This window comes from Rutilus rutilus (genome assembly GCF_951802725.1).
Source record: "Rutilus rutilus genome assembly, chromosome: 17".
NCBI lineage: Eukaryota > Metazoa > Chordata > Actinopteri > Cypriniformes > Leuciscidae > Rutilus > Rutilus rutilus.
The window spans coordinates 33,863,746-33,883,010 of NC_140230.1; the positions used below are offsets into that span (position 1 = coordinate 33,863,746).

Genomic DNA, 19,265 nt, shown 5'->3' on the forward strand with positions numbered 1-19,265 from the left:
AGATAGACAGATATATACTGTGTAGATAGATAGATAGACACTGTAGACAGATAAATAGATAGATAGATAGATAGATAGACAGATAGATAGATAGATAGATAGATAGATACTGTAGATAGATACTGTAGATAGACAGATACTGTAGATAGATAGATAGACACTGTAGACAGATAGATAGATACCGTAGACAGATAAATAGATAGATAGATAGATACTGTAGATAGACAGACACTATAGATAGATAGATAGATAGATAGATATATACTGTGTAGATATATATATATATATACTGTGTAGATAGATAGATAGACACTGTAGACAGATAAATAGATAGAAAGATAGATAGATAGATAGATAGATAGATAGATAGATACTGTAGATAGATAGATAGACAGATACTGTAGATAGATAGGTAGATAGGCACTGTAGACAGATAAATAGATAGATAGATACTGTAGATAGATAGATAGACACTGCAAAGATAGATACTGTAGATAGATAGATACTGTAGATAGATGGATAATGTATATATATATATATATATATATATATATATATATATATATATATATATATATATATATATATATATATATATACTGTAGATAGATAGATAGATAGATAGATAGATAGATAGATAGATTCTAGACATTTAGCCTTTGAGTTACATTTAAATCAACATGTTTTTTGTGCATTGCAGAAACAAGAAGTTTGGGGGTAAATTTGCTTAGTAATGTAAATATGTAAAAAAAAAAAAACCTTAATGTCATTTTCTGTAAGCAAAATGTAATTGTTGTAAAATGTCTAATTTCTGTCCTTTGATTTTGTCCTAAACAGGTTTTTGAGATGTATTCATGTATTCCAGCACATCAGCTTCTTTCTTTTTGGACATTTTTGAAATATAATACCCAGCCGTAGGCATTTAGAGCCTGTAGTTTTAGGAGCCGATTGTGTTTTCCCTAAAGACTGAACCTGTGAAACGTTTCCCCTATTCCCAAAGTGTTTGCTGCTGCTCTTTTCCTGCATGATGTATTTGCATGTGTCCTATTTTTCATGGAACGAAACCCAAAGCTGTGTTTATGTTTCAGTGTTTATTTTGTATGTAAATCTCCTACTGAAAGTTTGAGAGAATCTGACGCGAGCACCGCAGATAAAACGGTTTGACATGTAAATCATGCCTTGACCTGCCGTGTCCTGCCAGCCTCTGTGACTCCATCATATTATTTTTAAACCTTTCGTATTTTCAGCAGGACAGCTGTGGCCCTCACGAAGCTTTAACAAAGCAAAGCTCCACAATGATAATGTCAGCATGTTACTGAGAGGTGACCTAAAGACATCTTCACTTGCTGCTAAAGCCATGCAGTGTGTGTGTGTGTGTGTGTGTGTGGTTCTGTATACCCTACGTTATGGAGAAAAAAATGAGGAAAACTCAATTTATCATACTCAAATGATACATAAATAAAGTTTTCTGTGATGGGAGGTTTAGGGGGTTTACAGTATTAAAATCATCATGCCTAAATGTCCCCATTAAACCTGAATATCCACGGTGTGTGTGTGTGTGTGTGTGTGTTCAGCTCTCACTGTACCATGTCCTGTGGCACGGGAACTTGGGCTCGGTCAGGATCTCCTTGACAGACATGACGTCGCCAGGAATGATGGGATAGAATTCACTGAACGAGGCTTTTTCATCACTGTTCAAACACAACACAAAGATAAAAAAAAAACAATTGCATCATGGGTGGGTGAAATATTGAACATTCACAATATATTTGCATGCACAAACGTGTACATCATATGTGACATACTCTTAATATTGAGCTAAAGCTGCCAGAAGCTGCATCACTGAGACCAGGAGAAGAGTGAGAAGAGAGAGACAGATGGAGTGAAAGAGTTTCTGACAGAAAGCCGTTTGCACTGATGTGCTTCTGTCATTCTGTCTGTCGCATGGAAAGCTCTGCATCTGCTCCTAACAAAATTTACAACATTACAAAGACTTTTCTGCACTATTACACTCATTTCCTCTATTTAGCAGCAGTGTTGAGAAAAGTTACTTTTAAAAGTAATCCATTAATATTGTGTTACTCCCTAAAAAAGTGTTACTTATTTACTTTATACGAAAAGTAATGTGTTATATTACTTTTGTGTTACTTTTTCTTTTCTGGGCTGGGCTTGCGTGTTTTAAAAAAAAATAACAACAACAAATAAAAGTTCTAATTTTGGTAAATGTGACTTTCACACCAAAAGTGAAAAGAATAAGCCTCAGGTTGAAGGAAATGCAAATTCATCGCAGGTCGATTTCTTCGTTTCTTCTGGATTTAGTCTGTATCAGTTTTTTCAGTTTCTTCATGCCATCCCAGGTGGACTCGGTGAGATCAGATCTCCGTGTGGAGCACACAATAAACCTAAAATACATATTGTTTTTGGAGATATAATCAACAACTTTAAATTAAGTTTTATATTTCTCCATTGCTTTCAATTCTATGTGTTGTTCTTCCTTTCCAACGTGATGACGCAATGCGTGGCGCGTCGCAGACCAGCACAAGACGAACAATTGTGGTTAAAAAGTATATAAATCTTTATTTATTTTTTAAGAAAATGAACGATCGTTTCGCCAGATAAGACCCCATTCCTCAGCTGGGATCGTGCAGAGCCCTTTGAAACGCCATTGATTTGAATTTCAACATTCTGGTTGCCATTGAACTCCATTGTGTGGAGAAAAATCCTGAAATGTTTTCCTCAAAAAACTTAATTTCTTTTCCACTGAGGAAAGAAAGGCATGGACATCTTGGATGGCATTGGGGTGAGTAAATTTTGAGGTGACCTAAACCTTTAAAGCTGATAAGTTCACAGTCTTGTATTTTTGTCTGATTTTTGAACTCATTTTTGTTTCAATTCAAAGTTTGTAATGTTGTGATTCACCTCATAGTGGATTGGTTTGGTTTATAATGCTTTAAGGAAGACTATGGGAAAAATGAATGGAAAAATACTTTCGGAACCAACGACGCTAAAAAAGTAGACGGGAACTCTGGCAAATTCAACACCATTATCCAATGTCATTAATATTACTCTATTTTCACTTTCTATATCCAAATGTAAATCCATACAGGTGTGAATGCCAGCCGTTCTCCATCTATATTGAACATCTTCGTCTGCTGTTGAGCTCTCAGAGGCTTGTATCTCTCCACAGCCGTGGAGCTGTGAGGGTTTAGTGGATCAGCGCCCACAGGAGTCTTTCTATCAGTTCAGATCGGCCTCCTGCGTAACGGCCTGGATTCACTCTCCACTGCATGTTCCTTTCTCAGGTGATAGAGACAGAGAGACTCTCATTATAAGACAAAATTAAATCTACATTGAAGCGAAGGTTGAGTAACCTGCTGAATCCCATGTGCATCGGCTCAGAGTGCTGCTTCAGTCCGGTTTAAAGGTTACTGTCACTTTGCCAGGAGCGAGCGGGTGTTTTATGTAAGCCAGTCCATGTCCTTTACAATTAGACTTTAACGAAGCAGTTTCACATCTTATGCATGCGTTTGTCATTGTACATTTACTGAGTTTTATAGTATTATAAAACTTTACATTACTGTTCAAAAGTTTGGGGTCAGTCATTTTTTTTTATGTTTATGCAAAGAAGCAATTAAATTGATCAAAAGTGAAAGTAATAATAATAAATGTTTCTCGAGCAGCAAATCAGCATGATTTCTGAAGGGTCATGTGACACTGAAGACTGATGCTGAAAATTCAGCTCTGCATCTCAGGAATAAATTACATTTTAAAATATGTTTAAATAGAAAATAATTATTTTAAATTGTAATAATATTTCACAATTTTAATGTTTTTACAGTATTTTTCATTAAAGAAATGCACCCTTGGTGAGCATAATAAACATTCAAAAAATCTTTGGCATAATTCTCATTTTATTTGGATTAACAACTTAATTTATTACAATAGGAAACACTTATTTTGAATTTTAATAATATTTGACAATATTACTGTTTTTACTGTATTTTTATAAAGGCAGCCTTGGTGAGCATAAGAGACTCCTTTCAAAAGCATACTAAAAAATCTAAAAAATCAATAAAATAAAGTAATGCAATAATGTTTTTGCACAAAAATAATAATTATTAGTTGCTTTTTTTATTTTCCCATTTTCTTCCTCAGTTGTAAAGTGCTTTAATATTTTTAGTGGCCAATATATTTGTTATTTTTAAGAGTTTCTATCAAATCATATTTTGCTGATCTACCAGAACATGCTATATTTTAAAGAGATGCGCTTGTTTCCGGAGGGCATCAATATCATTATGAGATGTGTATTCAATCAAAATAAAGCAAACCTGTTCAGCAAATTTAGTCCTATTTAATATTTCTCTGGATAAATGACAGAGTAGTACATTTTCTCTCAAATGTTATTGCTACACTTCATCAAGAGTATGAGTACAAAGTCAATATTCATAAACATATTGCTCTTTGCCCATGATTCTTTAATTAACACGCTTCCATACGGACAGCTGGAGCTCAAAGAAAATCTGGAGTTCCTCACTGGTATTTACAACACGCTCATCTCATAAAAATTATAAATCCAACAGGATTCAAGGCAGAAATAGTCAGTCAATCCAGTGGGACACAACGGAAAGTGGATCAGTGTCTATTTAAACAGCGACTCTCAGATTCAGATTCATTGTTAAACGACCCTCCCGCTTACAGAGGAACACATGCGACTGATGCGATGACAAAAGCAGAAGTTCATCTGTGTGTTTGCGGATCTGTATGTTCTCTCCGACAGGCCAACAAAAGAAAAGAAGGAAGTTATTTAAAGTAATTGTGTAATATAAGCTTCAGTGAATGGGCCAATGGATACAGCATACCAACACTGTTGATGTTCGCTTTGACTGTCAAATAAGCCAGAAGAGAAGTTCAAGTAACTGAAGTAAACTTTGGGAAACATTATTATACTATTGTGTGAAGTGTAAACAAAGCTTTTTGTCAGTTAACGACCTTTGTGACGCATCCAAATACGCTCTTAACTTGATTTTAATGGTATCATGTTGCTAAGATACTCTAATAAACACGATTTCACTGCGTGCTGCAAACTTGCAATGCATTTTGCCATTGTATTCTCCACAAAAGAAACGGCTGGAAAACCTGGCCTCTGCTGTAAGTCAGTTAAATGCATAAATATAAATTTGGCCAAAACAAGGCATCTTCAGGAGTGAACATAAGATGCCTTAAAAGGTGGGAATCTCATAAAGTAATCAGTCCAGGTCATTTTTGACTCTAAAAATAAAAAAAAATTGCATGAAGAAAATTAGGTTCTCTCATTTTTTAACACAATAAATTATAGTACAATGTAAAAATGCAACCATGATGCATAGGAACGTGTCCTTAACGGGTTTAACCCCAGGAGGTTTTGGGAAAGAACTTGTGTGTGTCTATTGTTAATGTGTCTGTCAGCAACACTAGTGTACACCTGGGAGTTTGCCATGGCTGCGATGCCTCGGTGAGCTCAGAATAACTCCAGCACATGTCAGGGTGAAACACAGCTGCCTTCCTCATCAGTAATTGTCATGTATTCTCCACAGACCATCACACGCATGATCCCAAACAAGTGGCACAGTAATGAAGCAGTGTTATTAATTAAAGGAAAACTGAAAATTAAGTCACCCTCATGTTGTCCTTATGTTGCTTTTGTTCATTATCAGAACACAAATGAAGATCTTTTTGATCCCTCCATTGACAGCTACGCAACTACCACTTTGACGCTTCAAAAAGTTCATAAAGAGATCGTAAAATTAATCCATATGAATCGAACGGTTTAGTCCAGAGACTCGATCTATTTATATGATGAACAGATGGAATTTAGGCTTTTATTCATACTACTCATTTACTACTTTTAGGGTAAATTGTCCATTTTTAAAGCTTGCCAACATATACACTCAAAAAATATTTAAACCTACATTTTAGATTTATGTATTTGAATTTTATATACAATTTCCATCCATTTAGATCAAACAGTTTTATACTAATAAACTTTAATGCAAGGCATATTTGTCAGTCATATGAATGAATGAAACCCCCCAAAAGAATGGCATGGTTTATTATTAACTATTATTTGCATCTTATTTGATTTTCTTTAAACAATCACATTTTCCAATCAGCATAAACTTACCCGTTTCATTCATGTATGACTGACAAACATGCATCACGTTAAGTTATTAGTCTATGTTAAAACTGTAATCCAAATGGATGGAAATGTTATATGCAATTCCAATATATAAATCTTAAATTTAGGTCTAAATATTTTCTTGAGTGCACTTTTACTACATGTTATCTTTTTATGTATTATTATGCATTATTATAAAAAGATATGAAGAGTTCAGATGCAAAAGCCTCTAAGTGCCATCTGAAATTTTCTTCTAGAATCATAATTTTTATCAAGTTCATATATTTAAGTTCAGTAATTTCACTTAAATGACAATTAATAGGTAATTTTCATTGCCATTTAAGTGAATTTACTGAACTTAAATATATGAACTTGATAAAAATGATCATTCTAGAAGAAAATTTCAGACGGCACTTAGAGGCTTTTGCATCTGAACTCTTCATACATCTTTCGTGTTTCATGGAAGAAAGTAAATATGAGTAAATGATGAAAACACATTCATGTTTTGCTGATCCTTCCTTTCAAGACACCCGTCCCATTAGAAGAGCTGAACTGGAGCCGATAAGACCTCATATGTTTGCACAGCTGCTCTCTGAAAGGACAGCAAACCGAGCGAGTGTCAATGAGATGCACTAATTAATTCAGCTAGTTCAGCTGGTGATTTACACTTGTTTCCTAAAGTTGGGAAGCGTGTGAATGCTCATGGCATCCAGTGGCGTGACGCAGGGGAATGTTCATGCCGTGCTTTGAGGGTCAGTGTGGCTCTACCTGGATTTGAACTTTCTCTTCTTGATCTGGGAGGACATCTCCATGCTGTGAGACATCTGGTCCATCTGCTCTTCCTGGCAACGCTGTGTTACTATTTTGGTTGCCATGGCGAAGCTCTCAGCAGCACCTGCATCAGAGCAGAACGACACAGCTGTCAAAAGGACAGAAGCACTTAGAGAAAGAGAATCACACCAGTCCGTTGCACACCGACAGATAGCGATCTGTCATATCCACAACACCAGACACGGCCCAGTGACGGTACGCGGAAAGTCACGGCCCATTTACACCCCCCTCCAGAAAAACTGAAAAACTAAAATCATACTTCAACAGAACACCAGCAATATGAAGGACTTATGCAAAACATTACATTATCACTATTCAATCTACATGTGGGCTTGCCAACACAATAAAAGAGTGATGTCCAGTTTTGCTGTTAGATTAATATTTGGCATAGATTTGAAGCCTGTTTTTTGGCCATTCAGGGTTATTATTGTTAACAACTAAAGCTAAAGCTTGAAATAAAATAAACAATTACCAAGTCAAGTCAACATTTCTCATGTTTAGTTGAATCTGAAACACTAAAATAATTAAAACTAAATAAACGTAATAAAAACCATAGACATTAAAAAATAATGTAAAAAATTATTTATTGTTAAAAAATTAATTTGTTATTAATGTATTTAAAAATATTTATAAATTGTTTTATATGTAATAATAAATATATGTATAATAATAATAAAAACAAAAGGTAACACTTTATTTCAACGGTCCACAAGACATTTTACTATCTATAAGTAACTTTGCAACTAGCAAATTTTGTGCTCACCCAAAGTGTGTGGGACAAAGCCGCCTCTCAGGACTAAATTGACTTATTTTTCGCTGCTTACTGCACTTAAATAGTCAAATACACACAAAATAAAGACAAAATGGCGGTCTTAGCGAGTATTTACGTAAACACAGTCAGTGTTTTAAGTGAACGTAAACTGTTGCATGTGTAACAGAATAATGGATCCACGAGTCAGGTCTTAAAGTGACAGCAGCCTAATATATGAGATAATATTAAAAATATAAAGTCAAACCAAAAAGAATGTGATGTAATGCAAAATAGATTTTCCTGTGTGAAATGTGACCTGTTTTCATGAGTTTCACCTAGTCACCACATCAGGTAAGAGCTGAAAGGAGAAGAGGGACATCCATTGTGTAAGAATCCTGGTGAAAGTCCCTTTGTGAGCTATTGTGAGTATAATAATTCATTAGTTGTGAGGCTCAATGCAGCCCACGAGAGTCCCGCAGTCATAAATCAGTCCCGATGGCACACGCGCCCCTCGCCGAACCTAACAGAATCAGGTCGCGTTTGAAGGATGGCTTCATTTACCCGAAAGTTGCAACAACCACCTGCGTTTCCATCATAGACGGAGAAATGCGTTTCCCCTCAGGTTTAACCAGATTATATCTGAGGCAAAGGCTCTCCGAATGACAGTGGCTCCTGTCCCAGACGTTTCCTCTCAAACCAGATCCTATAGTGCCCGTGTCAGGACTTTGTTTGAAGACCGAGTACAAAAGGTCACTTTGCAGCATATTAAAATTGATCTGTCATCAGCCGAACAGCAACCCGTCGCCCCTCCAGAGAGAGATCGCATCTAGGCCAATGAAAACAGACTGATGGAGAGAGAAACTCTCTGGAGGAGATGGATGAACGGGCTCATGAGAAATAACTTCATAAACTCCAAACGGCAGGATTTTTCATCTGTGCTTTCCAGGCGCTTGGTTTACAATGCCAGCTGTTTTGAGAAACGGGAATGCAAAGAAGTTTATACTGACTCAAGTCAAGAGATAAATGGTTTGTTAGAATAATCGTTGAACATTATTTCATATTTTATTTCATTAAAATTTTAGTAGTAAAACAAATTTGGGAGTAAAACGAGATTAATTTACATGAAAATAACATCGCAATGCAAAATAAATAATGGCCTCTGTGTTATTAATATAATATAATATTTTGACTATTTTCTGTCTTATTTTAATTTTAGTCAAGTTTTAGTATTTTTAAGTGTTTTTGTCATTTTATTCGTTTTTTTTCTAAAATATGTCTGTACAGTTTTTATAACATTTCAGTTTTAGTAGTTATTTTACTACTTCAACTAGAAATACTGATGCTTGCATTATCAAAATTCACTAACAAGTGTGTTATTGGCATATAATATCATGATTGAAAACCAAGACATTCGAGTAAAATGGCATTTATCAGCATTTTACCAAGACATTGAACCGGGGTTATCATTAAAATCAGCCGTTATAGTTTTGCTTCAGGATCCAGGTTTGACATTGGACATCAATTGGTAACCCAACATAATATCATTGGAGAAAAGAAAAGAAAAATGCCTTTAAAGTTAAACGTGAAGTGTTTCAGACTCTTTTATTCAAAGCAACGTATATCTGCAGCAAAATAGTTTAGTCCCTTAGTATTCAGTGTTTTTCAGAACAGACGCCAATCGAGAACCTCTGATTTAAAAGCTAATAAGCATCTTCAAGCACACACTAGAGCAGAGTCTCTTGAAGAGCACAAGAAAATTGCAAACAGATTTTTTCCATTGTAAATCCACTCACGTTCTACAGGCCCTTCAGATGATCAGCAGGACGACGCGTCTCCGTCTCTCCTCCTCCTCGACCTTCACCTGTCTCACCCTCTTCCACCGGCGCTCTGTTAAACTCTCCTTATTGTTTCCTGCTGTCTCACCTTCTGTAATGCTCTCAGCTTCTCCTCTGGCCTCTCAGTCTCACGGTTTCTGCGGGTGAGGATGACCTCCAGCAGCACACACACACACACTCACTCACTCCTCCTCCTCAAGGTGGTAAATATAGACCCACAGCAAGACCACTGATCAATTCAAAGCATCCAGATAGACTTACAGTGAGATCAAAAGACAGAAGACCTGGAACGACACAACGGGACAATGCATTGTGGGATAGAGGAGCTGTGGGAAAAGAGATCTATGGAAACAATGCATCAAGATCTCAGCGATATAAAATGCTCAGGTCTCCATTAAACCCTGCGAAGAACAATCCAGAAGAGATCAGATGACGCTCGCATCATCACTTGATTTAGAAATGACCACAAATAATGTGGTTACCACAAATCCATAGATCTCAATAATGTCTCACACTCTGCTCAAGATACAAGACTGCAATCAAAGATCTCAACATCCCAAGATTCTGCTATTTCTACTTGCCAATTTTTGACTCATTTGTGGCTATTTTTTATTCTTCTAATTGACTTCTAAGACAAAGTGGATACTTGAATGAAACATCTCCGAATATATGAAAGAGCAACATTTGCCTTATTGTAAAACATGATGTGGAATGCCTTAACCGTGTTAAAATCACTATAAAGCACAGCATTGAGTGGATTATATTATTAACAATATGGTAAAACACTGTATGAACTCTAATTATTTAAATAAGTTTATTAGTTCAAAAGTTTGGTTACTTTATTTGGTAACACTTTATTTTACAGTGTCCTTGTTACATATGTTACATTACCGTATATTAACAGTAAATTATGCATAATTACATGCAACTAACCCTCAACCAAATCCTAATCCTACCCTAACCCTATAGTAAGTACATGTAGTTGCTTAATATTACTCAGTACTTAAATATATAATTACACTGTAACAATGACACCTTAAAATAAAATGTAACCCTTTATTTTAAGGCGTCATTGTTACAGTGTAACTACATTTATAAACTGAGTAATATTAATTAACAACATGTACTTACTATCTAATTATGGTTAGTGTTGGTTGCATGTAATTATGCATAATTTACAGTCATTACTACAGTAAATAGATGTAACATATAACAAGGACTGTAAAATAAAGTGTTACCAAAAGTTCATTAGTGTGTAACTACAGACTGTCAAGCGACATCAAATTGGTGGTTTAATATATGTCACAGTGTTTTAATTAAAACAAACACTTTTAAAATAAATCTGAAATAACATTCAATATAAATATTATTGCTTTCAACTAACTGAAATAAAATCTTTGTTGAAGTTGAAGTATTGAAATGACTAAAACTACAACCAAAATAAAAACAAAACTACTAAACACAGAATACAAAAATGAAAGCTAATTTAAAATATTAATAAATTCTCTAATTGTATATAAATAATACAAAAAGCACATTTACATGAAATAATGTAGCATTGCTTTTTTCACCCCAAATTAACTTTTAAATGAGGAACATCACAAGCAATGTGTCATAAATGCTGCATTTTACAATGGCTATAAATGCAGCTCGTGGAACTTTGACTTTATAGTTGTCATTTAACGAGTGTCACATGTGCGACCAGATGCTGCCGTTCACAACCAGTGCTGGGGAAACTTTCTTTTAAAAGCAATGCATTACAATATTGCGTTACTGCCTAAAAAGGTAACTTATTGTGTTACTGTATATAGAAATTAATGCGTTACTGTATACTTTTGCCTTACTTTCCCCCATCTGTAACTCAGATATCTTGTTGTAAATTCAAAAGGAATGTGATACTTTACTAGTCACTTGAAAAAAGTAATCCGATTACGTAACTCCTAATGCGTTACCCCAACACACAGTTGCGTTTGAGTGTACGTGACTCAGGTGGTGTTGAGGGAGGGAGAGCACCGCTAGGCTTTGTGTGGCAAGGTTATTTATAAGCATTTATTGCCACACCTGCCGCTCAAATACCACAGTAAACAATGCGGTGAGGAGGTGCATGGCCAGTTCTACAGTTTCATATGTGACATTGAGACTAAGAATAAACTGCATGAATAGAACAACAGCAGGCGAGCTTTGTCTGCTTCCATTGTGACAAAAGCAAGCATTCCCACAGGCCTGTACAGGCCAAAACACATGCACTCAAAGCTGTCCTTGCTGAGAGACGCGTGATTCGAATGTCTGACTGGGTCTGATAATACGGCCTACCGCTGATACACAAAATCACACAGACATTTAAACAATTAGTTCACCAAAAAAATGAAAGCACTGACTTTATTTTCTAATCCTTCTGTGGTTTCAAACATGCCATAACTGTCAAGGGCAAAACCAAACAAAAAAACATAAAAGCAGCATTAATGTCGTCATGAAACAAAATTCACAAGTTCACACTTATATTCAGATAAAGTAAAGGTTATGTGTATTTAGCGTGCTGTCTTACTCTCTCAGATTTTGGAATTTGGCCCGAAGCCAGAGTACTCCCACCCGTCCCATGCTGGGATAGGAATAGTTAGGAGTGAGGAGTTGGGATGGAGGAGGGATGCTGGACAACTGTCGTTGAACAGAGGTAAGACTGCTGTATATATACCTCCTATCGTGCTAAACGAGTTATTTCGAACGTGCTCCTCCTGAACTTTGCTAATAAAACATCATGTTGTGAGTCTTTTCTTCCCTATTGTGACGTATATCGAGGGAAATGGCTCATCGGACAAGAGCAAATGTAGGGCAGGACTTGATTTTGTCTGTGGGGAATTGATTGGAAGGGTTGGAAGGTCGTTGCTTGCTATTGGTCGATCTCATGTGAGTGACAGGTAGCTCTGCCCTCGTACCAGTAAACGCATCATCAGAGAAGAGATGAGCTGCAAGAGGGAGGGGTTATTTTATTATTTATATAGTTATTTTGATTAATGATTACAAGGCACATGAAAAAAACAAACAAACATGATGTGCACAGATAAATCAGTTATATTAAATACTGCAATATTCCATAAAAAAAAAAAAAAGAATAGTCCATTTTGATTTCATGGTGACTTTAAAGTTTAATAACAGTATGAAGACCTCCGATGCAAAAGCCTCTAAAAGCCACCTCTGTCAAAAATGAGATAATAATATTGAGTAAATGCTCTCAATGCACATATATACGCTCATCAAATACTTTCACTTCAAACTCACTAAATCCCAGCCTCAGCCCATTCAGAAATGCCAGTACTTGGGTAGAAACCTATACATAGGAGCCTGATAAAAATATTATACGGACTTAGAGACTTTTGCATCTGAAGTCTTCGTATATTACTATACTCAAGTCTTTTGAAGTCATATGATGATTTGTGCATTGAACAGACTAAAAAATGTATGTTATTTTAATATAATTGATAGTTTTTGTTTATATTTTGAATTAGATTCATTTTTCTATTTTCTGTTTTAAATTTAATTAAAAAGTTTTAGTTTTTTTTTTTCTTTTTTTTTTTTTTTTTAATTGCTATATTGTTTTAAGTTTTAGATTTTTTATTACTTCAACTGAAAACGAAAATGGAAACTAACAGAAATAATATGTCAAAAAAAATTATATTTCATTTCAAGTAGCCTAAAGATTTTTTTTTGTGGTTTTAGTTTTAGTTAACAATAAATTAACTAAATTTATGTTATTTGGTTATTTGATTATTTGATGATAATATTGCAACACATGCATATTTGAAAGCTTTAGTGGAAGATCTGTTTCTCACACAAAGCATCACATGATTTCAAAGACTTGGGATATAGTGCATAGAGTCAAACAGACGACTTTTATATTTTTATGTTCTTTTGTCCTTTTTTTAAGTTTGCAGTTCAATAAACTGTTGTGTGTTGGAAGGTTGGCCTACAACATTTCTCCTGTGTTCTACAGGGGAAAAACTGCACACAGGTCTGGGTCAACATGAGGTTGTGGAAATAATGACATTTTCATTTTTGCATGCAGCAGTTTTCTTTTTTCCCTTTTAAATAGCAAGTCATAAAGATCACATTAATATGCAAAAATGGAGGGGATGTGTGTGTGTGTGCATCCAATTACCTCGAACGTTGCATCTATCAAGCTGTTTGGCGATATAGCGAAAGAGTGCACGGGAGAGAGAGAAAGCAAATCTGCCCACATGCTAATTAACTGTGTTTCACAGTGCAGGAGGAGACGGCATCTGTTACTCCTCGCTTATTCATGAGACGCAGACATTTTTCACGTGAGTACACTGGACAAAGAACATCACTCTTAGAGCTGGGAAATAATCAGTGTCATGGTCATTCTTACAGATCTCTGTTAGATGAATAAAACATTAAAGTTTTCAATGTCCACCATACTAAAGATTAGTACGCTACAGTCATTTATGCAGTACTTTTGTTGTATAGGTAACCATAGTGAAATCATCTTTACTTTACTCTCTTTGTCCTCACTCCAGTGGTCTAAAACTCAAACTGGTCCTCACAAAGATAGTTGTACAAGCACACACGCACACACACACACACACACACACACACACACACACACACACGCACGCACACAATATATATATATATATAAAACATCTGTAGCCATAAAATAAACTATAAAACCATAAAACCCTCATGAGCTTTATGTAAAATCCTTTCACTTCTCATTTACACACCTGAGGAGTGAATGTTTTAATCACTGATCACACAGTAATGCCCACAATGCACTGCTCTTTACAACGGACTGACGTTCTTTGGAAAGATCATTCTTCGGTCACATCAGATCTGTCAGATAGGATCAGTGTTTATCTCATGTGTCTGATAAAGAAATCTCTGGACGAATCTCTGAAAACACGTGCAGGCCAGCCAAGATCAAAAGATAAAAAAAATAAAAATAAATTATACTTTGCGTAAAGATAGTGAAGTCTATTTTCTAGAATAGACTTCACTATCTTTATGCAAAATATAATTTCTTTTTTTTTCATTAAGAAGGTCCTGTTTTTTTTTTATGTTTTGCTTTTAAGATGAAACATTTTGTGAGATTCAACCAGATTGAAGAAAACGGAATTAATTATATTTACAGAGTTTGTCATAGTGTGTAATGTGGTGCTGCCTTAGAAGAGGCGTCTCAAAAAGTCACACTTAAAATGCCTTAAAGTCACCATAAAATCAAACTTTTTTAATGCAATATTGCAGAAATAATTTTCAAATGATTTATCCGTGCACATTATAATTCTTTTTTGGTTACACTTTATTTTAAGGTGTCATTGTTACAGTGTAATTATATATTTAAGTGCTGAGTAATATTAAGCAACTACATGTACTTACTATAGGGTTAGGGTAGGATTAGGGTTTGGTTGAGGGTTAGTTGCATGTAATTATGCATAATTTACTGTTATTACTATGGTAAGTATGTGTAACATATGTAACAAGGACACTGTAAAATAAAGTGTTACCTTTTTTTTTTTTCATTCATGTGCCTCATAATCTTGAATAAAAATATCTTCCCCTCCGTCTTGCAGCTCATCTCTGCTTGTCTCTGATGACTGGCAACCTGTCAATCACATGAGATCAACCAATAGCAAACCATCACAACCATCCAATCAATTCCCCATGAACAAAAAATGAAGTCCCGCCCTACATTTGATCTTGTTCGAGGAGCCATTTCATTCGGACTTTAAAAGTTACAAACCTACACCAACCCAAAAAATTTACATCCCAAACTTCATTAACAGGGCTGTTAAGAAAAACAAACATTATGAACTCATGACCATGGGATGATGCGCCTGTTCTATGATTTAATTATTGCTCATTAAACACACATTAAGTTAATTACCTGTCTCAAGCAAGCCCAGAATGAGTCAGAATGCAAAATATAAACCCCTTCACAATTAATGAACTGAACTGGAGTGCATTTCTTTTGGAATAAAAAAGGAGATCTATTGAGCCAAATTATTTTCAGCGCTGGAACAGATCTGAATTAATTATGCCTCATTATAAGAGACACTGAAGACAATTAACTGATGAGAGATATTTAACATCATTAAAGACAATCTAGAACTTTACTATGACATGTGTAGATCTTGTTTACTAAAGAAAGTGTATGGTTGAATCTCATGAAACCCATTAAAAACATGTTATATTTGATCCCAGCTTCAAAAGAAAGAACGCTTTTTTTTAAACCAAAAATACTTTTTGCATTGACAATGTTTTTATTTTAATTAAACATGCATTACAAACATGCAAAAATAATAAGGATCTAATGAGAATCCAAAATACAATATCTTGAGGCATAGTAATAAAAATGTGCTTAATTGCTGTGAACAATGTCACAGTGCAACGGCTTTAGATGACCAAAAATTATCCAATTTGTTAATAAAAATAAAACATACCATATATATACAGTTCAATGCATAAGTGAATACACCCATGCTAAAGTTGACTAAAAAGAGGAATAAAAAATCATATTTTGGAAATTGAACTTAATGCCTTAATTTAAAAAATTAGGAAAAATCCAACCTTTAAGGACACCAATTTTCTTTGTGAATGAATAATGTATCGTAAATAAATAAATGTTCTTCCTTAAAATACATGGTGCATAAGTGTGTACACCCCAATGTTAAATTCCCATAGAGGCAGGCAGATTTTTATTTTTAAGTATTTTTTGTAATTTTTTTTTAGGATACTATGCATCCTGATAAAGTTCCCTTGGCCTTTGGAATTAAAATAGCCCCACATCATCACATAGCCTTCACCATACCTAGAGATTGGCATGGGGTACTTTCCATAAGATCATCTCTCAATGCAAATCAAACTAGCTTTTAGGCTAACTGAAATAAAATCATACCAATCTCTAGGTATGGTGAAGGCTATGTGATGATGTGGGGCTATTTTAATTCCAAAGGCCAAGGGAACTTTATCAGGATGCATAGTATCCTAAAAAAAATAAAAAAATAAATACTTAAAAATAAAAATCTGCCTGCCTCTATGGGAATTTAACATAGGGGTGTACTCACTTATGCACCATGTATTTTAAGGAAGAACATTTATTTATTTACGATACATTATTCATTCACAAAGAAAATTGGTGTCCTTAAAGGTTGTATTTTTCCTAATTTTTTAAATTAAGGCATTAAGTTCAATTTCCAAAATATGATTTTTTATTCCTCTTTTTAGTCAACTTTAGCATGGGTGTATTCACTTATGCATTGCACTGTATATATATATATATATATATATATATATATATGGTATTTTAGGGCTGTCAACGTTGCAAACATACAAATATTACGTTAAAGCAAATAATGCAAATTAATTCCTAAAGCACATGAGATTGCATTATGAACAAATTTTACGTCACACAGTTATGATTTTGGGGATCACGAGTTTATCACACTGAGCATCTACAATGGCATTTTCTATTTTGACCCTTTAACACGAATTTCACTTCAGATAATTTTAAGCCTCTGGATTTCGGGAAACTTTTCAGTCCAATGACCCAGTAAGCAAATTAATTCAAACAATCAGTCCAAAACAGTCCTAATGTAAAGATATAACATCCCATCGCTGTATGGCCAGATTATATGCAAACTATATTGCTCGGCTGGATAAAGCAAACCACCGTCTCGCTAGTAAAATTTTGATGGATGAGGATTGCAATGAAGGTAATGATGATTGCTGTGACGTACAGAAATTGTATAGTGAGCAGCAGAACCTGATTACACAAAGTACAACATGTTCCTGGATCAACAACTTTGTTGATCCTGAACAACATTCCTATCAAGCAGTCAGGTTTGAGGGACAAGTTTACAGTTTCTGTCAAGTTTAGGTTTACAATCAGGTTTGGGTACTTCACCAGTGTTAGTCACCAATCATTTCCCTCTTACTTATAGGGTTAGGTTTAGGACTAAATATTTGGATAGGAATGTTGTTTCTGGATCAGCAACATGTTGACCCAGGAACACGCCTAACTCGGCAAAATCAGGATGTACCAGTAAGTCTGTTATTATTGATGCGCAAACAAACCGTGTGTGTGTGTGCTCTCCATGCACTGATCGCCAGTGTTGGGGGAAACGCATTACATGTAACTCGAGTTATGTAATCAGATTACTTTTTTCAAGTAACTAAATATGTAAAATAACAAAATATGTTACTTTTTCAAATAAGCACTTAAGTTACTTTGTTTACCCAGCTCGTGCTGAGAGAAATCGTGAGTAAGTGCAGAGGCGTTGTGTGTGAACATGATGGTTATTGCAGTTCCTGACGAAATGTGAGCATACATTTACTCATCTCACTTACACACACACAAAAAAAGATTCAGCATTCCTCAAAATGAATAAAATCAGTGAAATGTAAAATCAAAATACTATGCAAACCTCCAATAATTAAATATGTATTTTTTATACATATAAGTATTTTTATGCAAAAACCCTCTGAGGTCGGCAAACGCGCCGGCGCGTTTTGCTGGATTTTCTTCACATTGTAGCACAATAAACTTAAATTACTCCGTCATTTATGGTCATAAAGAAAAAAGAAATATGTAAAAAGAATCTGTGAGATGTCTACTTTTGTATGTGTCCACTTACAATCAAATCAAAACATTGTGCTTTTGTAAAGTAAAGAAAATAAACAGGCTGTGCGTTCTGCCTCTCCGTCGCGGTGAACTTTTTTTCCTTGAGCACGTCTATAACCTGAAACAAAACTCAGCGAATACTTGTCACACATTTATGAGCCATATATCTTTATAAACATTTAAGTGTGTACTTTTAAATGATCGGATTCAAAATGAAAACAAATATTCTCCGTTTAAGTAATTTGCATAAAACCAACAAGATGTGCAGTTTCTCAAACCCTTGCTCATTAGTTTTAATTTGACCACGCCCACACGCGCAAAAGAGATTGATCAGAAGAAGAAGAACGCGATTTGAAGACAAGAAAGAAGGTAAGAAATTCTTAATTATATTAGTTGATGTTATTGTTGCATAAACTTTACATTGCAGTTGAACTGTTGCTAGATATATGGTGAATATTATAATATTTAGACCCGTGTTTATTGTTAAATAGTGTGTTTGTGGATATCTGCTCAAACGTAGATATGTATAATATGGTAACCATAATGTTTCATATTTTGGAGCCCGCTGTGCGTTTGAATGTTTCATATTCAAAATGCGCTGTGCGTTTGAAAAGCAAAACGCACCAAAAATTAGGCTTCATGTTTTTACTCCAATCTCATTTCATAACATCATAATGAATGGAAACATTTGAAGTAACATATGATAATCAATATATTTTTCTCTAGCGTAGTTGTTACTGAAGTGTTCCTTTTGAAAGATTTATAGGCTGCTATAGGTTATTGTTATTATTATTATTTTATGCAGCACTGTGCGTAGCCAAGGCACAACAAACCTGGTGTTCATGCAACCCGATCACACTAAATACGTCTCTATAGCACGCATTGTGTTTATCGTGCAATTTATCCGCCAAAATGAGTTTTTACGTGCATATGATACGCATGGGTAGGATTAGTCGTGGGGTGCATGTGTATTACACGCAATAAAGTGCGTATCATATGCACGTAAAAACTCATTTTCGCGTATAAATTGCACGATAAACACAATGCGTGCAATAGAGA

General features: G+C 34.9%; 1 protein-coding gene across 1 annotated transcript in view; it reads right to left on the bottom strand.

Annotated features, from left to right (window-relative positions):
* The window catches only part of myom3 (myomesin 3), a 65,767-nt gene extending 56,074 nt beyond the window's left edge, over window positions 1-9,693 (bottom strand). The window contains exons 1-3 of the mRNA XM_084385664.1: window positions 9,530-9,693; window positions 6,923-7,049; window positions 1,587-1,691 (exon numbers count right to left, since the gene is read on the bottom strand). Coding sequence (XP_084241790.1) covers window positions 1,587-1,691; window positions 6,923-7,029 — 212 coding nt within the window. The 5' untranslated portion in view covers window positions 7,030-7,049; window positions 9,530-9,693. The remainder of the gene's footprint in view (window positions 1-1,586; window positions 1,692-6,922; window positions 7,050-9,529) is intronic.
* Window positions 9,694-19,265: the final 9,572 nt, after the last annotated feature.